Source organism: Odocoileus virginianus, unplaced genomic scaffold, assembly GCF_023699985.2.
Source record: "Odocoileus virginianus isolate 20LAN1187 ecotype Illinois unplaced genomic scaffold, Ovbor_1.2 Unplaced_Scaffold_17, whole genome shotgun sequence".
NCBI lineage: Eukaryota > Metazoa > Chordata > Mammalia > Artiodactyla > Cervidae > Odocoileus > Odocoileus virginianus.
This window is the reverse complement of record NW_027224279.1, coordinates 744,228-768,987: the sequence shown is the minus strand read 5'-3', so window position 1 is coordinate 768,987 and position 24,760 is coordinate 744,228. Positions and strand designations below refer to the sequence as shown.

Here is a 24,760-nt window from a genome sequence, read left to right as displayed (position 1 = left end):
TGGAATGTTAGGTCCATGAATCAAGGCAAATTGGAAGTGGTCAAATAGGAGATGGCAAGAGTGAACACTGACATTGTTAGGAATCAGTGAACTAAAATGGACTGGAATGGGTGAATTTAACTCAGATGACCATTATATCTACTACTGTGGGCAAGAATCCCTTAGAAGAAATGGAGTAGCCCTCATAGTCAACAAAAAGAGTCCAAAATGCAGTACTTGTGTGTAATCTCAAAAATGACAGAATGATCTCTGTTCATTTTCAAGGCAAACCATTCAGTATCACAGTAATCCAAGTCTGTGCCCCAACCAGTAATGCCAAAGAAGCTGAAGTTGAATGGCTCTATGAAGACCTACAAGAACTTCTAGAACTAACACCCAAAAAAGATGTCCTCTTCATTATAGGGGACTGGAATGCAAAAGCAGGAAGTCAAGAGATACCTGGAATAACAGGCAAATTTGGCCTTAGAGTACAAAATGAAGCAGGTCAAAGGCTAACAGAGCTTTGCCAAAAGAATGCACTGGTCATAGTGAACACCCTCTTCCGACAACACAAGAGAAGACTCTACACATGGACATCACCAGCTGGTCATACCGAAATCACAATGATTATATTCTTTGCAGCCAAAGATGGAGAAGCTCTTTACAGTCAGCAAAAACAAGACCAGGAGCTGACTATGGCTCAGATCATGAACTCCTTATTGCCAAATTCAGACTTAAATTGAAGAAAGTAGGGAAAACTACTAGACCATTCAGGTATGATCTAAATCAAATCCCTTACGATTATACAGTGGAAGTGACAAATAGATTCAAGGGATTAGATCTGATAGACAGAGTGCCTGAAGAACTACAGACAGAGGTTTGTGACATTGTACAGGAGGCAGTGATCAAGATCATCCCCATGAAAAAGAAATGCAAAAAGGCAAATGGTTGTCTGAGGAGGCCTTACAAATAGCTGAGAAAAGAAGAGATGCTAAAGGCAAAGGAGAAAAGGAAAGATATACCATTTGAATGCAGAGTTCTGAAGAATAGCAAGGAGAGATAAGAAAGCCTCCCTTAGTGATCAGTGCAAAGAAATCAGAGGAAAACAATAGAAGGGGAAAGACTAGAGATCTCCTCAAGAAAATTAGTGATACCAAGGGAACATTTCATGCAAAGATGGGCACAATAAAGGACAGAAATGGTATGGACCTAACAAAAGCAGAAGATATTAAGAAGAGGTGGCAAAAATACACAGAAGAACTGTACAAGAAAGATCTTAATGACACAGATAAGCATAACAGTGTGATCATGCACCTAGAGTCAGACATCCTGGAATGCAAAGTCAAGTGGGCCTTAGGAAGCATCACTATGAACAAAGCTAGTGGAGGTGATGGAATTTCAGCTGAGCTATTTCAAATCCTAAAAGATGATGCTGTTAAAGTGCTGCACTCAATGTGCCAGCAAATCTGGAAAACTCAGCAGTGGCCACAGACTGGAAAAGGTCAGTTTTTATCCCAATCCCAAAGAAAGGTAATGCCAAAGAATGTTCAAACTATTGCACAATTGCACTTATCTCACATGCTAGCAAAGTAATGCTCAAAATTCTCCAAGCCAGGCTTCAATAGTACATGAACTTCAGGAAGTTCAGGATGTTCAAGATGTTCAAGCTGGGTTTAGAAAAGGCCGAAGAACCAGAGTTCAAATTGCCAACATCTGTTGGGTCATTGAAAAAGCAAGTGAGTTCCAGAAAAATATCTACTTCTACTTTATTGACTGCGCCAAAACTTTTGACTGTGTGGATCACAGTAAACTGTGGAAAATTCTTCAAGAGATGGAAATACCAGACAACCTCACCTACCTCCTGAGAAATCTGTATGCAGGTCAAGAAGCAACAGTTAGAACCAGCCTGAAACAGTAGACTAGTTCCAAATCAGGAAAGGAATACGTCAAGGCTGTATATTGTCACCCTGCTTATTTAACTTATATGCAGAGTACATCATGCGAAATGCCAGGCTGGATGAAGCACAAGCTGGAATCAAGATTTCCAGGAGAAATATCAATAACCTCAGATACACAGATGACACCACCCTTATGGCAGAAAGCAAAGAAGAACTGAAGAGCCTCTTGATGAAAGTGAAAGAGGAGAGCAAAAAAGCTGGCTTAAAACTCAGCATTCAGAAAACTAAGATCATGGCATCCAGTCCCATCACTTCATGGCACATAGATGGGGAAGCAATGGAAACAGTGAAAAACTTTATTTTGGGGGGCTCCAAAATCACTGCGGATGGTGACTACAGCCATGCAATTAAAAGTTGCTTTTTCCTTGGAAGGAAAGCTCTGACAAATCTAGACAGCATATTAAAAAGCAAAGACGTTACTTTGCCAACAAATGTCCATCTAGTCAAGGCTATGGTTTTTCCAGTGGTCATGTACAGATGTGAGAGTTGGACTGTAAAGAAAGCTGAGTGCCGAAGAATTGATGCTTTTGAACTGTGGTGTTGGAGAAGACTCTTGAGAGTCCCTTGGACTGCAAGGAGATCCAACCAGTCCACCCTAAAGGAGATCAGTCCTGGGTGTTCATTGGAAGGACTGATGCTGAAGCTGAAACTCCAATACTTTGGCCACCTGATGGGAAGAGCTGACTCATTAAAAAGACCCTGATGCTGGGAAAGATTGAAGGCAGGAGGAGAAGGGGATGACAGAGGATGAGATGGTTGGATGGCATCACTGATTCGATGGACATGAGTTTGAGCAAGCTCCAGGAGTTGGTGATGGACAGAGAAGCCTGGCATGCTGCAATTAATGGGATCACAAAGATTCATGAGCCGATTAACCTTACTTCCTGGCACCTGAGAAATCTTAGGAAGGGAAGCATTTATTTCTTTTTTTTTTCTTTTTTTTTTTTCCATTTATTTTTATTAGTTGAGGCTAATTACTTTACATCATTACAGTAGTTTTTGTCATACATTGAAATGAATTAGCCATGGATTTACATGTATTCCCCATCCTGGTCCCCTCTCCCACCTCCCTCTCCACCCGATCCCTCTGGGTCTTCCCAGTGCCCCAGGCCCGAGCACTTGTCTCATGCACGCAACCTAGGCTGATGATCTGTTTCACCCTAGATACTATACATGTTTCAATGCTGTTCTCTTGAAACATCCCACCCTCACCTTCTCCCAGAGTCCACAAGTCTGTTCTATACATCTGAGTCTCTTTTTCTGTTTTGCATATAGGGTTATCGTTACCATCTTTCTAAAGTCCATATATATGTGTTAGTATACTGTAATGGTCTTTATCTTTCTGGCTTACTTCGCTCTGTATAGAGAAGGGAAGCATTTAAATCAAACAGCATCTTCAACATTCAGGAGCTTTCTAATTCATACAGAGGAGACTTGGAAATCAGTCACCTTTTTCCAAGAAAGAAAAACACGAAAGGCCGCAAAAATAGCCCTCCAAGACTAATTGCTGGTAATGTCTTTGTAAGACCCTATCTTATGGGCTTCCTGGGGGCTCAGACAGTAAAGAATCTGCCTGTAAGAGACCTGGGTTCGATCCCTGGGTTGGGAAGATCCCCTGAAGAATTCCATGGACAGAGGAGCCTGGTAGGACTCCATGGGATCACAAAGAGTCGGACGAAAAGAGTGACTTTCATTCACTCACTCATCTTCCTAATTTTTCATTTTGCTTTGATATGACAAGTTAATTTTTAGTTTTTACCTATTATGTATCAAAAGGAAGTAAAGAATTTGCTAGAAAATTTGGGATCTACTCTTATCTACAGGTGTTCCCTGCACTTGCACTAAAATGAAGAGAGCTGTGTGCAAAAAGCTCAAGAGTAATAAAGAGTTGGTTGAACCCATTCATTTCTGTTTTTTGCCCCTCAATAAGCATTTCCATGGTGCCTGCCCTTCGCTAGAGAGTTCATGAGTGTCAGCTGTAAAGGAGGCTGGACCTGTGGTCCACTTCCCTGACTGGAGAGAGGAGAGGTGCTTCTGTGAATAAGCAGAAGAGAATGTGGTCCCAACAGCACAGGCTTCTCCTGCCTGCCAGGCCTGGCTCAAGAGCAAGGGCTGCCAAGCTTGTGACAGCAGGTTAGACCCTGGGAGGATCCAAGGAGTTTAGCTCATCTGGGCGGGCATCAAGCCAGAAGTAGGGGCAGGAAGTGACCCCACCTGTCGGGGAGGAAGGGCAGGTAACAAAGACACCAAGGAGGCTGTGGACCAGGACGTGAGGTCAGGCTCACAGTCAGCCCTTCATACCCACGGCTCTGCATCTGCAGAATCAGCCAACATGGATCAAAAATACCTGGGGAGAAAATTCCAGAAGGCTAAAAAAAAAAAAAAAAAAAACCAAAACTTGAACTTGCTGGGCAGCAGGCAACTGTTTACATAGCATTTACATTGTATTTACAACTATTTACATTGCATGAGGTATTATAAGTAATCTAGAGATGATTTAAAGGATGCAAGAGGATGTGTGTATGTTACATACAAATTCTATGCTATTTTTTATAAGGGACTTGAATATTTATGGATTTTAGTTGGGAGGTGGCAGGGGGAGGGGTTCCTGGAACCACTTTCTTGGGTACCAAGGGAATGTGTATCTGAGAATTCACTAAATGTCAGGCACTGTGCTGGGTGCTTCTCAAAAATATTCTTTCTCTTCCAGCCTTCTTTTTTTTAATATTAGAATCCATTTATTAGTTTTTTAAAAATTCAAATTACAGAGCACAAAATACAATTTTGTGTCTATTTTTACAATATGTTTGAGATTTTTCTCAGTTTGAGATGTTATGAAAAAGCAGGTCTCCACACAGTGAGAACAGAAACTCTCTCTTGACATAGTTCATTAAATGAAACTGGAACACAGGCCAGTTAACTCATTTTATTCTGTGAAGATAGAATGAAATTAACTCATTTTATTCTGTGAAGATAGAATGAAATTAACTCATTTTATTCTGTGAAGATAGAATGAAATTAACTCGTTTTATTCTGTGAAGATAGAATGAAAGGTTATAAGAGCTTTCACAGCTGGAACAACCAAGAGAACTATCGGTGATTCATCGTATCCAAAGAGAGGACAATTTTCAGCACAGATTAGTTCCTCAGATTTGTTCATTCTGAAGGCCTCGTGGCAATTTATAGGGCAGACTGCATTTCCCTCTGTATATAAATCATGAACCCAGGGAAGTGTATGTAGAGAGTAATATCCTCTTTGGGCTAGTAGGTGGTCAGGGAGCAGGGTGGGGTAAATATCAAAGTCATCTCTTAACATCAAAGCCTGGCAGTAAACAAGTGTTTGTAATATCAGTAACACATACATTAAACATTAATCTGAATTTTTCTAGATTTCTATGCATATTGGCATATTACTCAAATACTGATGATGTTAATGGGAAAAGAATTCCAGTTTTATGAGTAATAAATAATACCTAAGATTTCTCCAGATAAACTACTGAGGCTCTCTTGAGAACAGAAGCAATTTGAGAAAAGCAAATTTTTTTTTAATCAGAGCATAATTGCTTTACAATGTTGTGATAGTTTCTGCTATACGGCAAAGTGAGTCAGTTACATGTACACATATATCCACTCTTAGATTCCTTCCCATCGAGGCCACCACAGATCCTTGAGTAGAGTTTCCTGTGCTACACAGGAGGTTCACATCAGTTATCTGTTTCACATATAGTAGTGTGTGGTCAATCCCAATCTCCCAGTTCATCCCTTCCCACTTACTTTCCATGCATTTGTTCACTACATCGGACCCTCTGTATCTGCTCTGCAAATAAGTTCATCTGTTCCATTTTCTAGAGTCCACTATATTACACAGTGTTTGTTTTTCTCTTTCTGTCTTGCTTCATCCTGTATGACCATCTCTAGGTCCATTCACGTCTCTACAGATGGCGTTTCATTCCTTTTATGGGCTGAGTAATATTACACAGTATAAATGTACCACATCTTTTTTTCCATTCCTCTGTTGATGGACATTTAGGCTCCTTCCATGTCCCGGCTATTATAAATAGTGATGCAGTGAACTTTGAGATTCATACATCCTTTCAGATCATAATTTTCTCTGGATTTATGCCCATAACTTAGATTGCTGGGTTATGTGGTACCTCTATTTTTAGTTTTTTAAGAAACCTCCATACTGTTCTCCATAGTAGCTGCACCAATTTACATTCTCACCAATAGTGTCAGAGGGTTTCCTTTGCTCCACACCCTCTCCAGCATTTGTTGTTTATAGATTTTTTGATAATGGCCATTCCAACTGGTGTGAAGTGATACCTCATTGTAGTTTCAAATTTTATTTTTCTAATAATTAGTAATGTTGAGCATCTTTTCATGTGCCTTTTGCCATCTGTATGTCTTCTTTAGAGAAATGTCTATTTAGATCTCCACCACCCCCCCCTGTTTTTTATGGGGTTGCTTGTTTTTTTGATATTGAGCTGCATGAGCTGCTTATATATTTTGGAGATTAATCCTTTGTCAGTTGCTTCATTTGCAAATATTTTCTCCCATTCTAAGGACTGTCTTTTGGTTTTGCTTATGATTTCCTTTGCTGTGCCAATGCTTTTGTTTAATTAAATCCCATTTGTTTATTTTTGTTTGTATCTTCATTAGGAGGTAGATCAAAAAGATCTTGCTGTGATTTATGTCAAAGAGTGTTCTGCCTGTGTTTTCCTCTAAGGGTTTTATAGTGGCGAGCCTTACATTTAGTTCTTTAACCCATTTTGAGTTCATTTTTGTGTATGGTATTAGGAATGTTCTAATTTCATTCTTTCACCTGTAGCTGTCCAGTTTTCCTAGCATCACTTATTGAAGATGCTGTCTTTTCTTCATTGTATAGTCTTTCCTCCTTTATCATAGATTTGGTGACCGTAGGTACATGGGTTTATCTCTCAGCTTTCTGTCCTATACCATTGAGCTATATTTCTGTTTTTGTGCCAGTACCATACTGTCTTGATGACTGTAGCTTTGTAGTATAGTTTGAAGTCAGGGAGCCTGATTCCTCCAACTCCATTTTTCTTTCTCAAGATTGCTTTGGCTATTCAGGGTCTTTTGTGTTTCCATACAAATTGTAAAATTTTTGTTCTAATTCTGTGTAAAAATGCCATTGGTAATTTGATAGGGATTGCACTGAATCTGTAGATTACTTTGGGTAGTATAGTCATTTTCACAATATTGATTCTTCCATCCAAGAACATGATATATCTCTCCATCTGTTTGTGTCATCTTTGATTTCTTTCATCAGTATCTTATAGTTTTCTGCATACAGGTCTTTTGCATCGTTACAGCCTTGATTCTGATTAGAACAGTTATGGAGGCAGCCAGGGAGAGGGTGGGGATTGGTACTTTGTAAAAGCAAGTTCAATAGCCCTGTGATTTCAGTTTGAAAAGAGAGAAAAATAAAACTGGACAAAAACCTTCCCTGGTAGTGAAGCATGTAAGTTAGGCCAGGACAGTGTGATGAGGGCCCTGGGTCCTGGGGACGCAGTGCCCCATATGAATTGGCCCAGGGTAGCCAGGCCGGGCAAGAGGCAGCAGCCATTCTGGGTGGCGTGCGGCCAGGTTTTGGCCCTACAGCGGGGCTCCTTCTCTGTCACTGGCCTCTTCCACTGTTCGTTTGAGCTTGAAACTTGAATAACTGGATGGAGAGAAGTTAGCAAGCCAGCTCTACCTTTGCCACTTTACCTCTTCATCCTTGGAGCGGATCAGTGGTCACTAATGTTGCCAGCTCCAAGTCACTGCGTCTGCGGAGGGCAGTTCGCCCACGGGTAGACTTCAGGCCAGGTGCTGTTGCGTGACACTGAATGCTGCACCGAGACGCCCATCCCTCCCGTGTGGCCCTGTGTTTCAGGGCATGAATTACCTGGAAGACCGGCGCTTGGTGCACAGGGACCTGGCGGCCAGGAACGTGCTGGTGAAGACGCCGCAGCATGTGAAGATCACAGACTTTGGGCTGGCCAAGCTGCTGGGTGCCGAGGAGAAGGAGTATCACGCAGAAGGAGGCAAGGTGAGGGGCTGGCTTGTAGACAGGCACGCACTCCCCTGAAGCAGACTGAGCAACTCAGGGCCGTTCTCAGGACCTTCTGCGTGAGGTCACAGTGCCACCAGCACTGGGTCTAGCCAGGGTCCAGAGCTGCCTGGGGAGAAGGATTTCCTGGGAAAGTGAATGGAGATGTTTCTGACACACCCAGAACCCAGAGGCAGTAAATGTGAGTTCACCTTCATCTCTAGGGGACTATTAGCCAAAGTTAGGTTTCCACCTCCTGCTCCAGGGTAAACCCTTCAGAAGAACATCTGGAAATGTCATAGCTGATTTGGCAGCAAGGAAAGTTTCCTGTGATTGTTCCAGGACCTCCCGAGGGGCGCTGGCCATGACGGAGTTGGCTTCTCCAGGGGGCTTTCCCAGCAGTGAGGGATGCAGGTCTCCCGATACACCCTTCAGAACACTGTAGATCAGCTGTACATCTCTTCAGTTTCACACTGGCTGGCGTGACTCCAAGCAGCTGGCTCTGCAAGCCACCACAAACACAGTACGACCAGGGTCCCCGCTCCCAGCCCAGGCACCCAGCTCAGCAGAGGAGCCCACACACAGACCAGAGGCCCTCCTCTGTCCTGGGGTCTGACAGAGACCCTGTCCTCTGCCAGACAAACCTCTCCTCCTGCTGGGAAGGAGCCCTGGGCCTGGGGGGCAGTCTGCAGGTGGCCTGGTTTTCTCACCTTTGTCATTTGCAATTTCTCCCTTTGTCATTTTTTTTTTCAATAGAAGGAAGCTAATAGTTGTCTTATTACTTTTATCTCTCATCATTCCAAGGTCCCTATCAAATGGATGGCTTTGGAATCAATTTTACACCGAATTTATACCCATCAGAGTGATGTCTGGAGCTACGGTGAGTCAGAATCCTGAGGCTGGTGAATCAAGGCCGAGACTGCTGGCTTGCGCTGTTGATGTGCATTATACACGCTGCCATGCGAGACAGTGACTAACAATCGCGTCATCGTTGTTGTCAGGCTGTTACAACTGAAAACATGAAAAGGGAAATTGAGTCTAACTACCATCCTAAGCGTCACTGGAGGTAACACTGAGCTTGTCAGGAGAGAGAGGAACAAGAGGGAAAGAATGTGAACCTGGGAAATGACTGTACCTAGTCAAGCAGGTACAACCTCTTGCTGTGAATTTGAAGTGCACCAAAGGGAGATGACATCAGGTTTCGTGTGAAGTGTTTCCGGTAGAGTGTGGTTCTATAGTGGACTAACTCGGTGGCTGCGGTTCCATGTACTGAGTGGTTATCTTTGTGTATCAGAGAGAATGGCTTGACAAAACGCACTGTGAGAGTGTGTCTTTGGGGAAATATGAGGAAAGGGAAGTAGCTGCTGCTTCCAGCTCTCATGAAGGCTGTCTCACCAGGATCTGCTTCTTTCTTCCTCCAAATCCCACGTGGCCTGCGGGCCACGTCCTCTGCCCAGCTTCCCTCTCCTCAGACACGCCTTTCATGCTCTTATCTTGTTCTCTGTCAGAGGGGCTCCTGGGCCTTCAAGGGCCTCACCTTTCAGGAAAGCATTCCCACTGGTTGCTGTGCTGGGTGCTTCCCCCTGTTACTGCAGTCAGCACCCCCGTACTGCCAAGTCAGCCCAAAGGCAGCAAAACAGCTGGTCTGCACTGAATGGTGAACATCAGTCTATCCCAGCTATCAAAGCAATAGAGGTGAATCACCCACCCATAGAACATGTATTTGAGGAGAGCAATGTTATAAGGAGTTCCCAACAGGAATGCTTTCATTATCACAAAAACAGAATCATTCAGGATATCTCCCTGATATCTGATTAGCATTTCTCCCTGATTAGCATTTCTTTCACAACATTATTAACTTCCTAATATTCCGATTAAATTTTTAAGAATTTCATGGGTCTTTGTCTCTCTCTCTGGCTATAATATAAGCTTTATGAAGACAGAAGTCTTTGTGAATGAATATGTGAGTTTTCATTTATACCTGTGAGCTGAGCTGCTTACAATTGATGAACTAGATAAGGAAATAAAGCTATTCTGATACCTTGTTACTTTCAGCCATGTTCAAGAAGTGTGTGCTCCCCTGGAGGGACAGGAAGAAATGCTGCTTCTCCTGTTTGTGGCTCTGCCCAGACCTGTCATCATCATTGTCGCCACACAGCCCTGTTCCAGCGACAGTACGCAGGGGCTCCTCCTGGGTCTTCTCTGGGCTTGTTTTGCACTCACTCATCTATTCTCCAGCAGCTAGCAAAAATATTTTAAACTGCATTAGACTTTTACTTCTCTGCTTAACCTCCTTCTTTCATTTTCCAAATACGTTCCACATAAAACCTGAGGCCCTGACCGCGGTCAAGTGGTATGGGCCCCTGCCTTTCCCAGCTGCCCAGCTGTGTTCTCCCCTCGCCCCATGTGCCCACTTGCAGACTGCAGGGCCACATCTGCCCAGTAAATGAAAACTCTCAAACGCGGTGACTTAATCCCTTTGAGTGGTTGTAACCAGCATCAGAAAGTCAGCGTCAGCCCAGGGGCTGTGTTTTTCATCTCAGTGGAAATTGTGCTGTCAGTGATTACAATCTGCTGTTCTGGCAGTACATCAGAATTGTTACAATATGAACCTGAATTTTTAGTTTAAAAAACATGTCCTGTTACTCTGCTCTCTAGACTCTAGTCAAGGCCAAATATTTTAGTCAGGAACCTGTATGTTCCACTTACCAGTTGAAAAGGGAGAGAATTCATACCAACTTCCAACCCTACTCATACCCCACAGCCAGGCATACACACGGTCTTCTTTCACCATTTGTCCCAAAACCTGAAAAACTTGCCTTCCTTTAGGAAGTTATTGTATATGTGTTTAAATGCAATGTTTAAACCTAGTTAGAATTAACTGACTATAGACCTGGACATGAGATTTTCTTTTTTTGATCAAGTCCATAATGACTCTGTGGTAGGAAGGACAGAAGGATTATTAATATTTTCTTGTCCCTGGACCACTGCTTTTCTTCATTCTTCAACCTTGCATTCTGCATGTTAATTCAGGTCATTCCGTTTTGGAATGGCCTTTGGAAAATCCACCTTGCAGATCCATGGTGATACGAATTTAGAGGTCCATTCTAAAGAGAAGGGGTCGGTAGACTAGTTGGAGATTAGGAACCACCCCCGGCACTGGCTTCCTGTGTCTGGTCCCTCCCTGTGTGGTCTGGGGACTCCAGACTCAGTCCCACTGGGCTCATCACTAGTGGCACCCAGGGCATCGTGCTGTCAGGTGGGGACAGACCGCTCATCACATTTGTGTGTTTCTGGAGCAGAGAATGCCATCAAGGGAGGCGTGGAGGTCGAAGCCCATCAGAACTTCAGAACAGCCTAAAAAAACACCAATTCTAACAGTACTCTTGCGTTAATGTTTTAATCATGGTGATTGATTGATGTTGAAATTCAAAATATGGAGTTTTTATATTTATCTAAAGGAACACAGAAGTTTTTATCTCCAATTTTTTTATTCTTTAAAAACACAATTTATAGTTGGTTAAGTCTCTTGGGCCACACGTCTGACTGTGTAACTCCTGCTCCATAGACCAGGCATGTCTCAGAGAGGTGGTGTCTTTTGCTGTTATTACTAATAAGTTTGCTCTTTATTGGCTATTTACTGTTTGCCTGGCATTATCTGAACATTGAAGTTGTGTTATCTTGTTTGATCGCACAACCGTTCTATGAGACAGACGATGAACTGAGGCTTCCAGCATCGAGTAAATTGCCCAAGGCCACCGACACAGGGGTTTTTAAACATTGGAAACAGTATGTCAACAATGATGACTAAAGACAAGATGCTGTGATTATTATTGACTCATAAAGCAACTGCTTCTTCCTCATAGGAGTCACTGTTTGGGAGTTGATGACCTTTGGATCCAAGCCTTACGATGGAATCCCTGCGAGTGAGATCTCAACTGTCCTGGAGAAAGGAGAGCGCCTCCCGCAGCCACCCATCTGCACCATCGACGTCTACATGATCATGGTCAAGTGTGAGTGGCCAGCTGGGTCTGTCGCTGGGCTGCCCTGAGCCACATCCCCAGGTCTTAGACTCCCTCAGACACTCTGTCACAGCCTATAGGCAGGCACATTCGTCAACCCCCTCTCAGGGCACTGTACCAGAAGCACTTACCTGCTACGCTGAGCACTGTGAGCTAATGTCACACTGAGCATTGTGAGCCGATGTTTTTAAGCAAACAAGTAAAGTCAAAATCCCCCAGAAGCTGTTATACCAACACTCTTCTCTCAAAGTTGCTCAATGAAAAACCTGCCCCACATTTTGAAGCCTGTTACCAGAGAGACTGTTTTTAAATGCCTAACAGTGACTAGCCACATGAGATTAGTAGAATCAACACTTCTGCTTTGACTTAAACCTTTCAGATAGTGGGTTTATGTAAGGCCTTCTGCAGTGTAAGAGGTAAACCTTGTAATCCAAGTAAGAGTGTATGGCTTGATTGTGACACTACTACGCTGTCAGGATCCCAAGTTCCGTAGGCTCTGGGGGTTATATTACATGCATGATGAGAATTTAGGCAGAAAGCTGCCCAGGGAATGTGAGAGAGCCAAATCCCTGTCAGTATTGAGCCTTTCTGAACTTTAGACCACAGAGTTAATCAATTGTGACTTCCCTGCTTTAGGTTGAGGAAGCTGATATCCAGGGAGGTCACATGATTTCTCTGAGGTCACATAGCAGCCTGGCCTAAAATAGCTTGACAACCTGCTGATAGAAAATAAATATGAATTCTCAGGGTCATGAGGATTTCTAGTTCCTCCAGCATGTTTAATCTAGACCTGGATCATTGTGTCATCAGATGCAGTGGCTTGGTCAACAGGAGTATCCTCCACGCAAAGGCATTGAGCATCCTTCACACGCATGTCTGATTGCTGAGTGTGATACAATGAAATGCAAGGGAATGGCATTCCCAAGCCCTGAGGTTCTTAAGAAAGTTCCTAAATTTCCCTCAATCTGGTTTCCAACTTACTAGACTGCTGAGTGAATGTGGATGAGGCTGAATGTCAAGTGAGGACTTTACAGAGAGTCAAGACCCAGAAAGTGAAGCCTGTCATACGGCTGCTGGGTCACTCAAGATGATGACACTGTAATGACCCTTGGAAGGGGAGGTGCAGGAAATCAGAGCATGTCATTGCCATTCTGACTCAAATATGTGAGGTCATCATGGTCTTTAAACAGTAATCAGTGCCTGCTTGCCAAGACTGAAAAACCTGTGACAAAGATTAGGTTTCATCCTCATTTATTTGTCTTAAAGAGTCCCCCCATAACCACTTTCAGGGATGCCATCTTCATCAGTTCTTTCAGGGTTCTAACTGAACTGACTTCCCTCCTCCCTTCCCCAGGCTGGATGATAGATGCAGACAGTCGCCCAAAGTTCCGTGAGTTGATCCTTGAATTCTCCAAGATGGCCCGAGACCCCCAGCGCTACCTTGTCATCCAGGTACAGTCCACTCCCCGTCTCCTCCCCAGGAGGGTCCTGCTAGTGAGGTCACACATCCCTGAAATACCTCGGGGACGCAGCTTCCTGTCTCCCAGGCCACACCAGAAACCCTCAGGCATTAGAGCAAGCACAGGCCAAGGTGGACTAAGTCAGGCTCACCATGGGGCCCCCAAGTGTCTGCCACTGTGTGAGCCCTGCACACTTGCACCCCCTCGTCTTCATGGTCCCTTTAGCCAAAGCTTCATATCGGTCTCTGGGGAACCAGGGCTTTGGTGTGGGGCAAATCTGGCTTCAGATTCTTGACTCTCCACTTTAGGTTAACAAAACCAAGCTCATGGAACTGTTTTAAAGATTCAGTGAAATAATAAATGCAGAATGCATTGCAAAGCACCTGAAGCAGTTCCAGAATGTGTGTGTTTTGGGGGGAGGGTCCCCACACCCCACACAGGCAAGCACTTCTCCAGCACCAGCCATGTCCTGCAGTTCGGCTCAGTCTGACACTGTCCACCTGCGGACAGCATCAGAGGCCACACTCCTCCATGTCAGATGCCAGCCCCCAGTCCAGGTGCTTCTGACCTACCAGCTAAAGACTGGAGGTTCTCACTCCCCTCTCCTTGGGTTCCATTTTTTTGCTAGAGCAGCTCACAGAACTCAAGGAAACATTCCACTCACTAGCACGCTGGTTGATTATAAATGGATGTAGTGCAGGATCAGCCAGATGGGAGAGATGCAGAGGGGAGGGGGGAAGGGCAGAGGGGAGGGGGGAAGGGCAGAGGGGAGGGGGAAGGGCAGAGGGGAGGGGGGAAGGGCAGAGGGGAGGGGGAAGGGCAGAGAGGAGGGGGGAAGGGCACAGGGGAAGGGGAAGGGCAGAGGGGAGGGGGGAAGGGCAGAGGGGAGGGGGAAGGGCAGAGGGGAGGGGGGAAGGGCAGAGGGGAGGGGGAAGGGCAGAGGGGAGGGGGGAAGGGCACAGGGGAAGGGGAAGGGCAGAGAGGAGGGGGGAAGGGCACAGGGGAAGGGGAAGGGCAGAGGGGAGGGGGGAAGGGTAGAGGGGAGGGGGAAGGGCAGAGGGGAGGGGGAAGGGCACAGGGGAGGTGGGAAGGGCAGAGGGGAAGGGGAAGGGCAGAGGGGAGGGGGAAGGGCACGGTTTCCATGATCTCTGCTGCACTGCTCTTCCCCAGGCCTCCACGCGCTCACCACCCAGGAAAGACTCTGAGCTCATCCTTTCGGGTTTCTATGGAGACTTCATTACATGGGCGAGATGAAATCATTGACCCCCAGTAGATTTGACCAGGCCCTCTGCCCTCCCTGGAGCTCAGGGGCGGGACTGAGAGTTCTAACGCTCACATGGGATTCTAATCATGCGGCTCTATTGGGCACCAGCCCCCATCTTTCAGTGCTTCCAAAAACCTCCTCATTAACATAAGAGACACTGAGGAAATTCCAAGGGTTTAGGAGCTCTGCAATGCGGAAGACCTGGGTCCCATCCCTGGGTTGGGAAGATCCCCTGGAGAAGTGAATGGCTACCCACCTCCAGTATCCTTGCCTAGAGAATTCCATGGACAGAGGAGCCTGCCAGGCTACAGTCCATGGGGTCACAAAGAGTCGAACATAATTGAGTGACACTCACTTTGAGGAGCTCTGTGCCAGGAGCAGGGACGAAGAACAAAAGTGCATTTTTTACTGCACATAGCACAGCACGCAGTGAGGGCTGTGCCTCCGGCACCTCCTTTTACCTCCTGAGCTGTCTGCATTTCCTTTGAGGACTTTGGGACATCAGGGAATTTTCAGAGTTTCATTTCAGGCAGGGGGTGGGGGATGGGGGAAGGGAGGAGGAAGTGTATTTTGGAGAACCAGCAGGGGAAGGGGGCGGGTTATTAGAGCTAAACTGGCAAATATACAGGCAACCTGCTGACCACAGACCACACCTCGATAGCAAGGGAGTGGGACAAGAGTTCTCTGGCCTTTCTAATGGTCTCACGATCTCTGTGCCAGGGGGATGAGAGAATGCATTTGCCAAGCCCTACGGACTCCAACTTTTACCGCGCCCTGATGGATGAGGAGGACATGGAGGACGTTGTGGATGCTGAGGAGTACCTCATCCCCCAGCAGGGCTTCTTCCACAGCCCCGCCACCTCCCGGACACCCCTCCTCAGCTCCCTGGTACCAAAGTCACTCTTTCTCAAGCTCTGCCTCTTGGTTAGAACAGATTGAGTTTTAGAGAAAATAATACCCATCTTGTGGAACTTAACCAGATGGTGAAGCTAAAATCAGAATGAATCAATTCAGTGTATCAGTTATTTTATTGCATTGCAACAACTGGGTCATAATCTTTCTGGTCCATTAAGGAACAGAGTTAAATCAGAACTAAACCTAGTTTTTCTCATGCTAATGCGTCAAGCATTATGAAATTAATGAAATCAAGCCCCTTTAAATGTCCCTTCTCCCTGAGGCCCCTTCCTGCTCTCCGTGGAGATGGTTGAGTGTCCGCCTGCATCATAAATACTGTGATTTTTTTTCAGAGCGCCTCCAGCAACACTCCCACTGTGACTTGCGTTGATAGAAACGGGGTAGGTATCAACATCTACAAACCAGAATTAAATAACACCTCTGTACCCCAGCTCTATTAGACATAAGAAGTGCCCACCTTAACCTGAATAATTGTGATTTCCTTTGTGTATTGTTTCCTCCCTTGATCCCTACTCTATGGCCAGCAATTAGCTATTATTTCTCAAAGAGCTATTGCAAATGTGATTCATGGGCCAGCAGCACCATGCAGTTCTTGGACTTGGCAGTTTGTTAGAAATGCAGATTGTCGGGCCACCACCCCGAACCTGCTGATGCAGGATCTGCTGGGAGGGGTCTGGCCATCTGTGAGCTCGCCTTCCAGGCGATGCTGATGCTTGATGTGTGAAGCCTTGACTAGACCCACACTTACCAATGCAGAAGCCACTAGCCATGTGTGGCTACTTAAATTTAAATTTTAATTAATTAAAGTTAAATAAAATTTAAAATTCCATTCCTCACACATGTGGTAAGGAGCTACCGTATGGAAGAGCGCAGATTACAGAACACATCTGTCACTGCCAAGAGCCCTGCTGGACAGCCCTGGTCCAGGCCATCCACTTGCCCTGTGGTCTGGGCCAGGAGTGAGGCACCACCTGTGGGCAAAGTGGTTAGAAGTGCAGCATCTCTGGTCCTCCCCGGATCTCCTGCATCAGAATCTGCGTTTTAGCAAGCTCTCAGGTGACCTCTGTCCCCGTGGAAGTGAGCAGCACTGGCTGGAGTTAACCTTGCCTCATCTCCTCCCGACAGAGCTACCCTCTCAAGGAAGATAGCTTCCTGCAACGCTACAGCTCAGACCCCACTGGTGCCCTCACGGAGGACAGCATGGACGACGCTTTCCTCCCAGCACCCGGTGAGTCCTCTCGCAGGGGGCAGTCCTGTTCCACGGCCTCAGGCCTGGGGTGGGGCCAGCTGCTTCCTGCAAGCTGGTTCAGAGGTGAAGCCCACGGTGAGAGCGTAACCAAAACGAAGGGAGAAAGAGGGCAGGCGATAACAACGACCAAGTATGCACATGGGTATCTGAGGGGTCCAGGCATGTCCAGGTTGTCTTGAGAAGGAGTCTGCAGATTTTCTAGAATTTGAAGCCAACAGTAAAGGTATACATATGTGAGCGCTTGAGAGATTGAGTGTGTGTGTGAGAAATATGAGAGAGAGAGTGTGTGTGTGTGTGTGAGAGAGACAGAATAGATCGCTGTTCTCTCTCCTGGCTCCATTTCTGGCCTGTGAAGCATGTATTTACTTAATCTAAGCTCTGTCCCCAGACAGAGCCATCCTGCACAAACACACATCTAAAGGGAAGCAGTCCTCTGAAAACTTTATTTAAACTTTTAAAAGAAAAGCATGCTCGTTGCTCTGAGCAGTACGAAAAGAACACAATGCATTTTAGCAAGAGAGTCCTCTCCCCAGGCTTCCCGGCCTCTGTCGCCCAGTGCCACATTGAAGAATAGTCACAGGGTTCAGAAAGAGCTGTGAAATCCTGTTGGGGACGATGCTTTGCTGATTACACTTGATTTCTTTTCAATTTCAGAATATGTAAACCAGTCTGTTCCCAAAAGACCCGCAGGCTCTGTCCAGAACCCTGTCTATCACAATCAGCCTCTATATCCAGCTCCTGGCAGAGACCCTCAGTACCAAAATTCACGCAGCAACGCCGTGGACAACCCTGAGTATCTCAACACTACCCACCCTGCCTATGTCAGTGGTGTGCTCGACGGCCCTGCCCTCTGGGCTCAGAAGGGCAGTTACCAAATTAGCCTAGACAACCCTGACTACCAGCAGGCCTTCTTCCCCAAGGAAGCCAAGTCGAATGGCATCTTTAAGGGGCCTGCAGCTGAAAATGCAGAATACCTGCGGGCAGCACCAGCAGGCAGTGACTTTACTGGGGCCTGACCATGGAGGACAACATCAGCCATAAACTTCCAGCCCCTTCAGCCCCCAGGACCAAGCTATGGCAGCTGGTGAGTCCTGACCACCATGCCGACATTAACTCTTGGACCCATGGACTGGTTTGTCCATATTTGCCCTGATCAGCCCACCTTTCAACCAAGAAGTGCCCCCGACTCAGATGCGCTTTGCAAAGTTGCAGGGACTTTCCTTTGTCTTCAAGCTGTGAGGCTTCCACAGAAGGCATCCAGAAACAATGTTGTCCGTTTGGGCAGAAGTTCACCTTCCAGTGAGGTATATTTGAAAAATACTAAATATGTGTAAGGAGTTTTATTGCTTAGGAACATCTGGGGTTTTTTCATTGACACTGATTTTACTCTTAATGAGCTTTTCTAATAAGGAAAAAGCTTTGCTCATAGCACCTGTGGTACTGAGTTGACCCAGGCCCAACTGTGACTGAGATGCATGGGCCAGCCTTCCAGCCAGCACTTGATTCCATCGGCTCTGCTTGGAGACTCCTCCATTGCAAGACAGTTGAATAACCAGCCAGTCCTCTGGGTCCTCAGCAGGCCACATTGGTACTATATCAGATCAAGGCAGGTACAAGACAATAAGCCACTTTGAACTCTTCCTGAGCAAGGAAGAAACAGAGGGAGGAGAATTCTTCCTCAGACTTTCTTTTATATAGATGTCTCCACGGTACTCCTCTCTCCTTTGGGTGACCAGTGTTTTCTAATTATAAGTATTAGACTTGTTTATTTTTCCATTCCATAGTTTTGAAACCCAGTATGTTTTCCCAATACAGCAAAACGGTAACCACGGTCAGCGTATATGTGATTCATTGGCATTCAGACCATTGCCTTTAATTGAGATGGAATGACAGCACAAGAAAGGAACAAATCCCCCAAATTCGAGTCTTAGAGGAAATATATCAAGTCTTTGGAGGTCGGGGGACATGTGTCTGTCTGAAGACTGCATATGTGATGCTGCTCTTGAAACTCTCTTAGCTCCCCCAACGCTCCCCCCGCACACACACACACACAAAAAATTTGTTTGGGCTACTCCTAGAAGATAATCATTTTACTTCAAGGGTTTTTTATTCAAAAGGCACTTTGCTCCTCACCGGGAGGCTGCTCAGATCCCTCCCTGCCCTTGGTGAGTTGCAGGGTCCAGGCGCGGGGGCGTGCAGGAGTGCCTCACCACAGTGGCACTCTCCACAGTTGAATAGAGACTGCATCATGTGTCACAAGGAAATCAGGTAAATACGAAATTTGACTTTGAAGTTGATGATAACGCCTTCATAACATCTCCAGGTGCGTGGGCAGAAGAAAACAATTCCCTCTCTTAAAATAGCTGCCCGTAATTGGAGGACCCTCTACTTAGGACACAAGCTTTTTCTCATCTGTGGTTTCCTATCAGATCCGTGTTTCTCACCCCAAACCCTGAATGTTACATAGCTCTTTGGAGACAGTGTTGTAAACACTCTTAGTCAGCATCCATCTCAGCCAGGAAGAAGTGTTTCAGACAGTATTTTCAGTCCATGGTTTTATTCAGCTCCCCACTTCCCCCACACACACAATTTTCCTTTAGCTTTTAAATTATTTACTGACTCAGGTGGATCAGGGCCCCGCAGTTTTGCTATCAAAGTATTTAATTTTGTCTCAATAGAAATATAAACTATATTCAGTTCCATCATGTTGCACACTTTAACACCTTACCAGCCTGGCATAGGTATTAAAGATAAAAAATACATCATAATACCTGATTCCACAAAATTCACAATTTAGCGACAAAAATTGACTCACAAATACTAGCCTGAAAATGACATGACAGATGCCAGGCCAGACTGGTCAGCCCAGCACGGCGACAGCACAGGGTGCCTGGGGTGGAGGGGCATGGAGTCGGGTCGGAGGACCTCTGGGGCGTCAGCCAGCAAGGATTGGAAAGTGCAGCAGAGAGAGCCCGGCCCTGAAAGTGTCCCCCAGAGAAGCCTCTCCTCGGCAGCTCCACAGGCGCCGCCGCCACCCCTTCAAGCCTGGCGTTAGGCTTGGCACGTTCCCCAAGTGCCCTTCCGGTCCACCCCCACTGGGGGTTTAAAAATGATTCGTGAAAAGATTAAACAACGTCTCTAAGAATCTGAAATTTTATGTCCTTGTCAGCAAACCACTCTCATTATTTATTCACCTCAGAACATAGTGCTTTAGCCAGATTCGCATCCAGCGCTGAGAGACAGGATGACCCACATTCTGCTGTCACTAGTTTGTCAGGAGACAGATGATAAGGGAGCCCCACAACATCCTGGTCAATTGCAGCAGTAAGAGCTTAGTATTTTTGTAATTTGAAACATTTTACTGTCACATAATAAAGTAGAGAGAACTATTCAAGATTTTTCTTCTTTGTATTTCAATGCCCTGGCATAAAATCTACTCACTAAATTTTCTTAAACATTGTGTTTCCACCAGTTTTCTCACTGTGTCTGTCCAGGGAGGTTCCCAGGGTCTGTAGACTCTCGAGAGCCTAAGAGGGCACAGCCTGAGTCCGGTTCCGGGGCCCCCTGGACAGTCAGGAGAGGAGCTCTCACACCTCGGGGCTCTGAGGGGCCGCTCAAAGCTTCACCCTCACCCCTTGGGTTTCTGCTCATGGACACCAAGCCCTGAGGCCCCACAGGGAGCCTGTCTGCTGTTTTCCTCCCCAGCCAGTCCCTGGAGCATTTCCCCACTGCCCAGTCAAGCCAGGCCTTCAGAAACAGGTCAGGGAAGGTAAGAGTGAGAGGCTGTTCATAGCTGACCCTTGAACCTCATGAGTTTGAACGGTGTGGGTCCACTTAGACACAGATTTCTTCAATAGCAGACACAACAGGCCACATGAGCACCAGTCAGCCGAATTCACAATTAAAGAACCAAAAGCTCCGGAGAGCCAACTGTGTACAGTTACAGGCGAGTCCACTGCTCAGAGGGTCAGGGCCCCGACCTGGGCTGTTCTAGAGTCAGCTGTCCAGTGGGCCGTATGTACATCTTATCACATAATCTTTAAGGAGGCCCTGTTATCTCACACTATGAAAAATAGTTCTGTCACCTCAAGATAGAGATGAATCTTCCAAACTCTAACTTTGCCCAGAGTTCAGGTTGTCAACTGATTTACAACTAGGAGCACAGTGGAGGGTGCAGAGTACACTCCAGTTGATGGCAAGGCTTAGAGGTTTGTTGAAAGTTCTTAATTTTGAGCTTTAGCCTTCCCCTGTCAAAACTGCAGGAGATGCATGAACCATGAAGGGCTGAAGCAGACAGGCAGTGGTTCTCAGGCTGACTGCCCTTGGGTGTCTCCTGGGTCCCAACCAAAAAGACTCTGAATTTGTCTCAGCTGCAGCCTGGGCCGGGCGCTTCTCAGAACTCCCCTGGTGATTCTGATGGGCACCAAAGTTTGGGCAACAGCTGTGTAAAGAAAATGGCCTTCAGGGAGACTCGGGCCTGGGCTGACGGCCTCCCTCTCGTGGCGCGCTAGGCAAGGTCTGGGGCTGCAGGACGGGCTGTCGGGCCGTAGTGGCTCACCCTACTCACCTGCACCGCCCATCAGGACTGACTGTAAGCTCGAAAGGACCAGTTTAATCTAATTCCAGGGGCTCCCCGTGTGGTTCTAATGGACACCCAGAGTGGAAACCCTCATCTCAGGTCACCTTCCCTTGTACTAGCTTATGCATCAACACTGTGCCCCCCATCAGGGCAGAATCAGACGATGTGTGTGGAAGAGGTTCCCGAGGCAGCACCAGAATGACTGGTGTGCCTGGAGCCTCGGCTGCTGCTGGCCATTCCAAAGCCCCTAATTCCTTGTCACCAGCAGCTAACTCACCTCAAAAGTGGCAGATACCCCAAATCTGAGCCTTGAGAAAGCCCTGGACAGTTTCTTTTCTAAGAAGTTGGTTTAAAAATCCCATCTCCTGCTACAGGGAGCGAGCTGTTCACCTCAGTGATGGTTCTTGAAGTTGCCCTTAATGTCTGTTCTGCATTTATTACTTGGTGACAAGCACATTATTGCAACGTAATGATCTTTGTTTTCCTTGCTGAGGCTGTAAAACATTACTGAATAGAGTCTCTTGCCTCTAGTCATATCAGCCACATCAGGGGCACACATTTTTGTGCTATAAAAGACATTCCAACAGGATTTTTAAATGTAAGTCTATTTTTGTAACTTTTTAGAGCACTGAGCTTTGTAAGGTATATTTTTAGGAAAACTCATTTTTCTACTAAAGGAAATAGTTTACTTCAGAAAGACTGCAAGAAAATCAAAATTTCAAACCGAGATTGTTGTTTAAACAATTTTAACATTAACAGTTATAATTGTTGTTTAAAGGGATTTAACTGAAGCAAGAGAAAAGTCTCTCTCGTAAAAAGGCACAATGTCATTGCAGAACTGGCCTACGTTGTTGTCCTGATGAAGAGGAGAGTCATTTTTATATTTATAAAATGAGAAAAGGATGAAATTACATTTAGTTTCTTTGTCTGAATCAGGTTCATTTGACTCTGGGGCAATTCAGTGGGAAAGAACCACTGTCTATTACAACTAATAGACAGTATCAGCTTCATGCTGTGCACCACTCATCTGCCGATGGGACTTTGCAAATGTAAGAAAAACAATAACAGAGCTCTCTTGGTTTATGTGTACCAATCTGACTGATATAGATCATTTTTGTGTTTACAATTGATACACATTTACAAGACAGACCAGAAATACCCGCAGAGCCCTAATGTTTAGCATGTTTGATGACCACCACCAGCAGTCTTCCAAACTAAGCATAGCCATCCTAGCGATGGGGTTTTTATCTCAGGCTGCATAATGACATCATGGTGGTGGGGGAAGGGGAGCTTTTGAAAATCTTGAGGCCCAACAGTGCCTCAGGCCAGTGAAACCCAGGATTTATACTTTGTAAAGCTCCTAAAATCATTCTGATGTACAGCCAAAGCTGAAAACCACCAGCCTAGGCATTCACCACAGGTGTATGGACTTGCAGATAGATGATCCAAGTGTAGGAATGTCAGCACTGGGCGAACTCTAAGCATGAAGACCCCTGCATCCGTCGCTGCGGGTCAGGACCCTGAATGGATGGGGAGAGGGCCTAATCCACTGATGAAAAAGAAATGTAAAACAGACCCCTTCTTCCATGTCCTCTGTCAAAGGTAGACGGATAGCAAGCATCCTTGTTACTTGTCAACCATCTGGCTGCCCTGCCTCCAGCCACTGCGCAGCCATCACTGCCCAGGGAGGAAGGAATATACATATATCCTGTATGTATATAGGACAAAAACTGAAGCAATAACTAGTATTATTTTCTCTTCCACAAGTACAGTATGCCCTCTGAGGTTACAAATTCCTGTCTGAATTGCCAGCAGAAGTACTAAGAATCCCTACTATATCACCTGGTAGATAAAACTGTACATTTTTAGGTGCATTTACTTATTTTTTTCTTAAAGAAATCCTTTTGACTTAATTTGGCTACAAAGTAATCTCTCTGTATGATTTGAAATTTTGGAAAGGAAGACGTACTGTGGATCTGATGATATATTAGAGGTGATGATGTAATCAAGTAGCCTCAGGCAGCAGTAATTTCATTTTTAAACAAGTAAGCAATAGCTGTATAGCCTCTAATATATGGTACATTTTAACATTATAATGTTTTTCTGTGATGAAATCAATATTTGTACAAATGGAAAGCAAGATTCTCTTTTATATGGTTTACACTGTTGATCAAAACATGTTGATTGTATATGGAGTATTAAAAAACTAGATGTATACTATTCGTGTTCTTTACTCATAAGTATCTTATAAAAACATTGTATTCTTGTTAACAATGCAGTGTTGATAATAGTTATTAATCATATCTGACCTACTGTAGATGTCCTTTCCTGACAACTTTTTAAAGTTAATTAATAAACTTTATTTTTAGAGCAGTTTTAGTTTCAAAACTGCAAATTTGAGGAGAAATTATGGAGAGTTAGACCATGTGCCCTCTGCCCACAGGCTCCCCACTCCCCCATCCACACCGTAGGGCCTGGTGCACTTCAGTTAGTGGAGGGTTCCCTAGCCTGAATTGACCGTCCCAGCACCTTGCAATGCAGGGCAAACCTTCCTGAATTCCCTGCGTAGTCTCTTCTCCTTCCAGAGCCAAGAGGGAATTCCTTGATGATGATTCTATAGCAAGTTGTGGTTCTGCTCAATCATAAACACGGGAAGTCTGAGGCATTAACAAACCACAACCACATGTGCAGGGCCTCAGGCCCAGCTGCTCTAACTCTTCCCCAACGGTGCTCCCCCATGGGGAAGACCTGCCCCCACCCCGCCCCCACTCCGGGCCTGTGGGGGAGCCCTTCTGAGCCCATCAAGAAATGACTAGTGCTGAGGGAAGTTGTGTTGAGATGAAATCCTTGAACAGCCAAGGGAATCAAGAGGTTTCTCGTTTGAGCTGCCCTTAAGAGGGGTTGCGGGGAGAATGGGGTGCACAGGTGGGAGGCGGGCATGGGTGGGGAGATTGCCGCTGGCTGCCCAGCACCTGGAGCCCGCCCTCCCTCTCCAGGGGCCACCTCTTGTGTCACAGTCTCCCTGATGCTTGGGGTGATACCCATCATTTCCAGAAAACTTGCGGCTTTGTTTAACATGGTTCATGCAGAAGTCCATTATCACTTACAAACACAGGTTGAGGGCGACTGTCATACAGGTGGGAGCAGGACTTCAGGATAAGTAGGTTCTGGAAGAATAAGCGGATGCAGGGACCTTTCTGTGTCCCTGTGGGACACCCACCCCCCCAGACCTCCTCAGGCTTCTGGCCTCCCCGAGCCCCCACCCCCCTCACACACAGCACC

The 24,760-nt window shown here is 45.8% G+C and overlaps 1 protein-coding gene across 1 annotated transcript in view; it reads left to right on the top strand.

Annotated features, from left to right (window-relative positions):
- The window catches only part of EGFR (epidermal growth factor receptor), a 209,749-nt gene extending 186,051 nt beyond the window's left edge, over positions 1 to 23,698 (top strand). The window contains exons 21-28 of the mRNA XM_070462898.1: positions 7,834 to 7,989; positions 8,794 to 8,869; positions 11,856 to 12,002; positions 13,366 to 13,463; positions 15,456 to 15,623; positions 15,983 to 16,030; positions 16,776 to 16,878; positions 17,554 to 23,698. Of these exons, the coding sequence (XP_070318999.1) occupies positions 7,834 to 7,989; positions 8,794 to 8,869; positions 11,856 to 12,002; positions 13,366 to 13,463; positions 15,456 to 15,623; positions 15,983 to 16,030; positions 16,776 to 16,878; positions 17,554 to 17,915 (1,158 nt within the window). The 3' untranslated portion in view covers positions 17,916 to 23,698. The remainder of the gene's footprint in view (positions 1 to 7,833; positions 7,990 to 8,793; positions 8,870 to 11,855; positions 12,003 to 13,365; positions 13,464 to 15,455; positions 15,624 to 15,982; positions 16,031 to 16,775; positions 16,879 to 17,553) is intronic.
- The last annotated feature ends 1,062 nt before the right edge of the window (positions 23,699 to 24,760 follow it).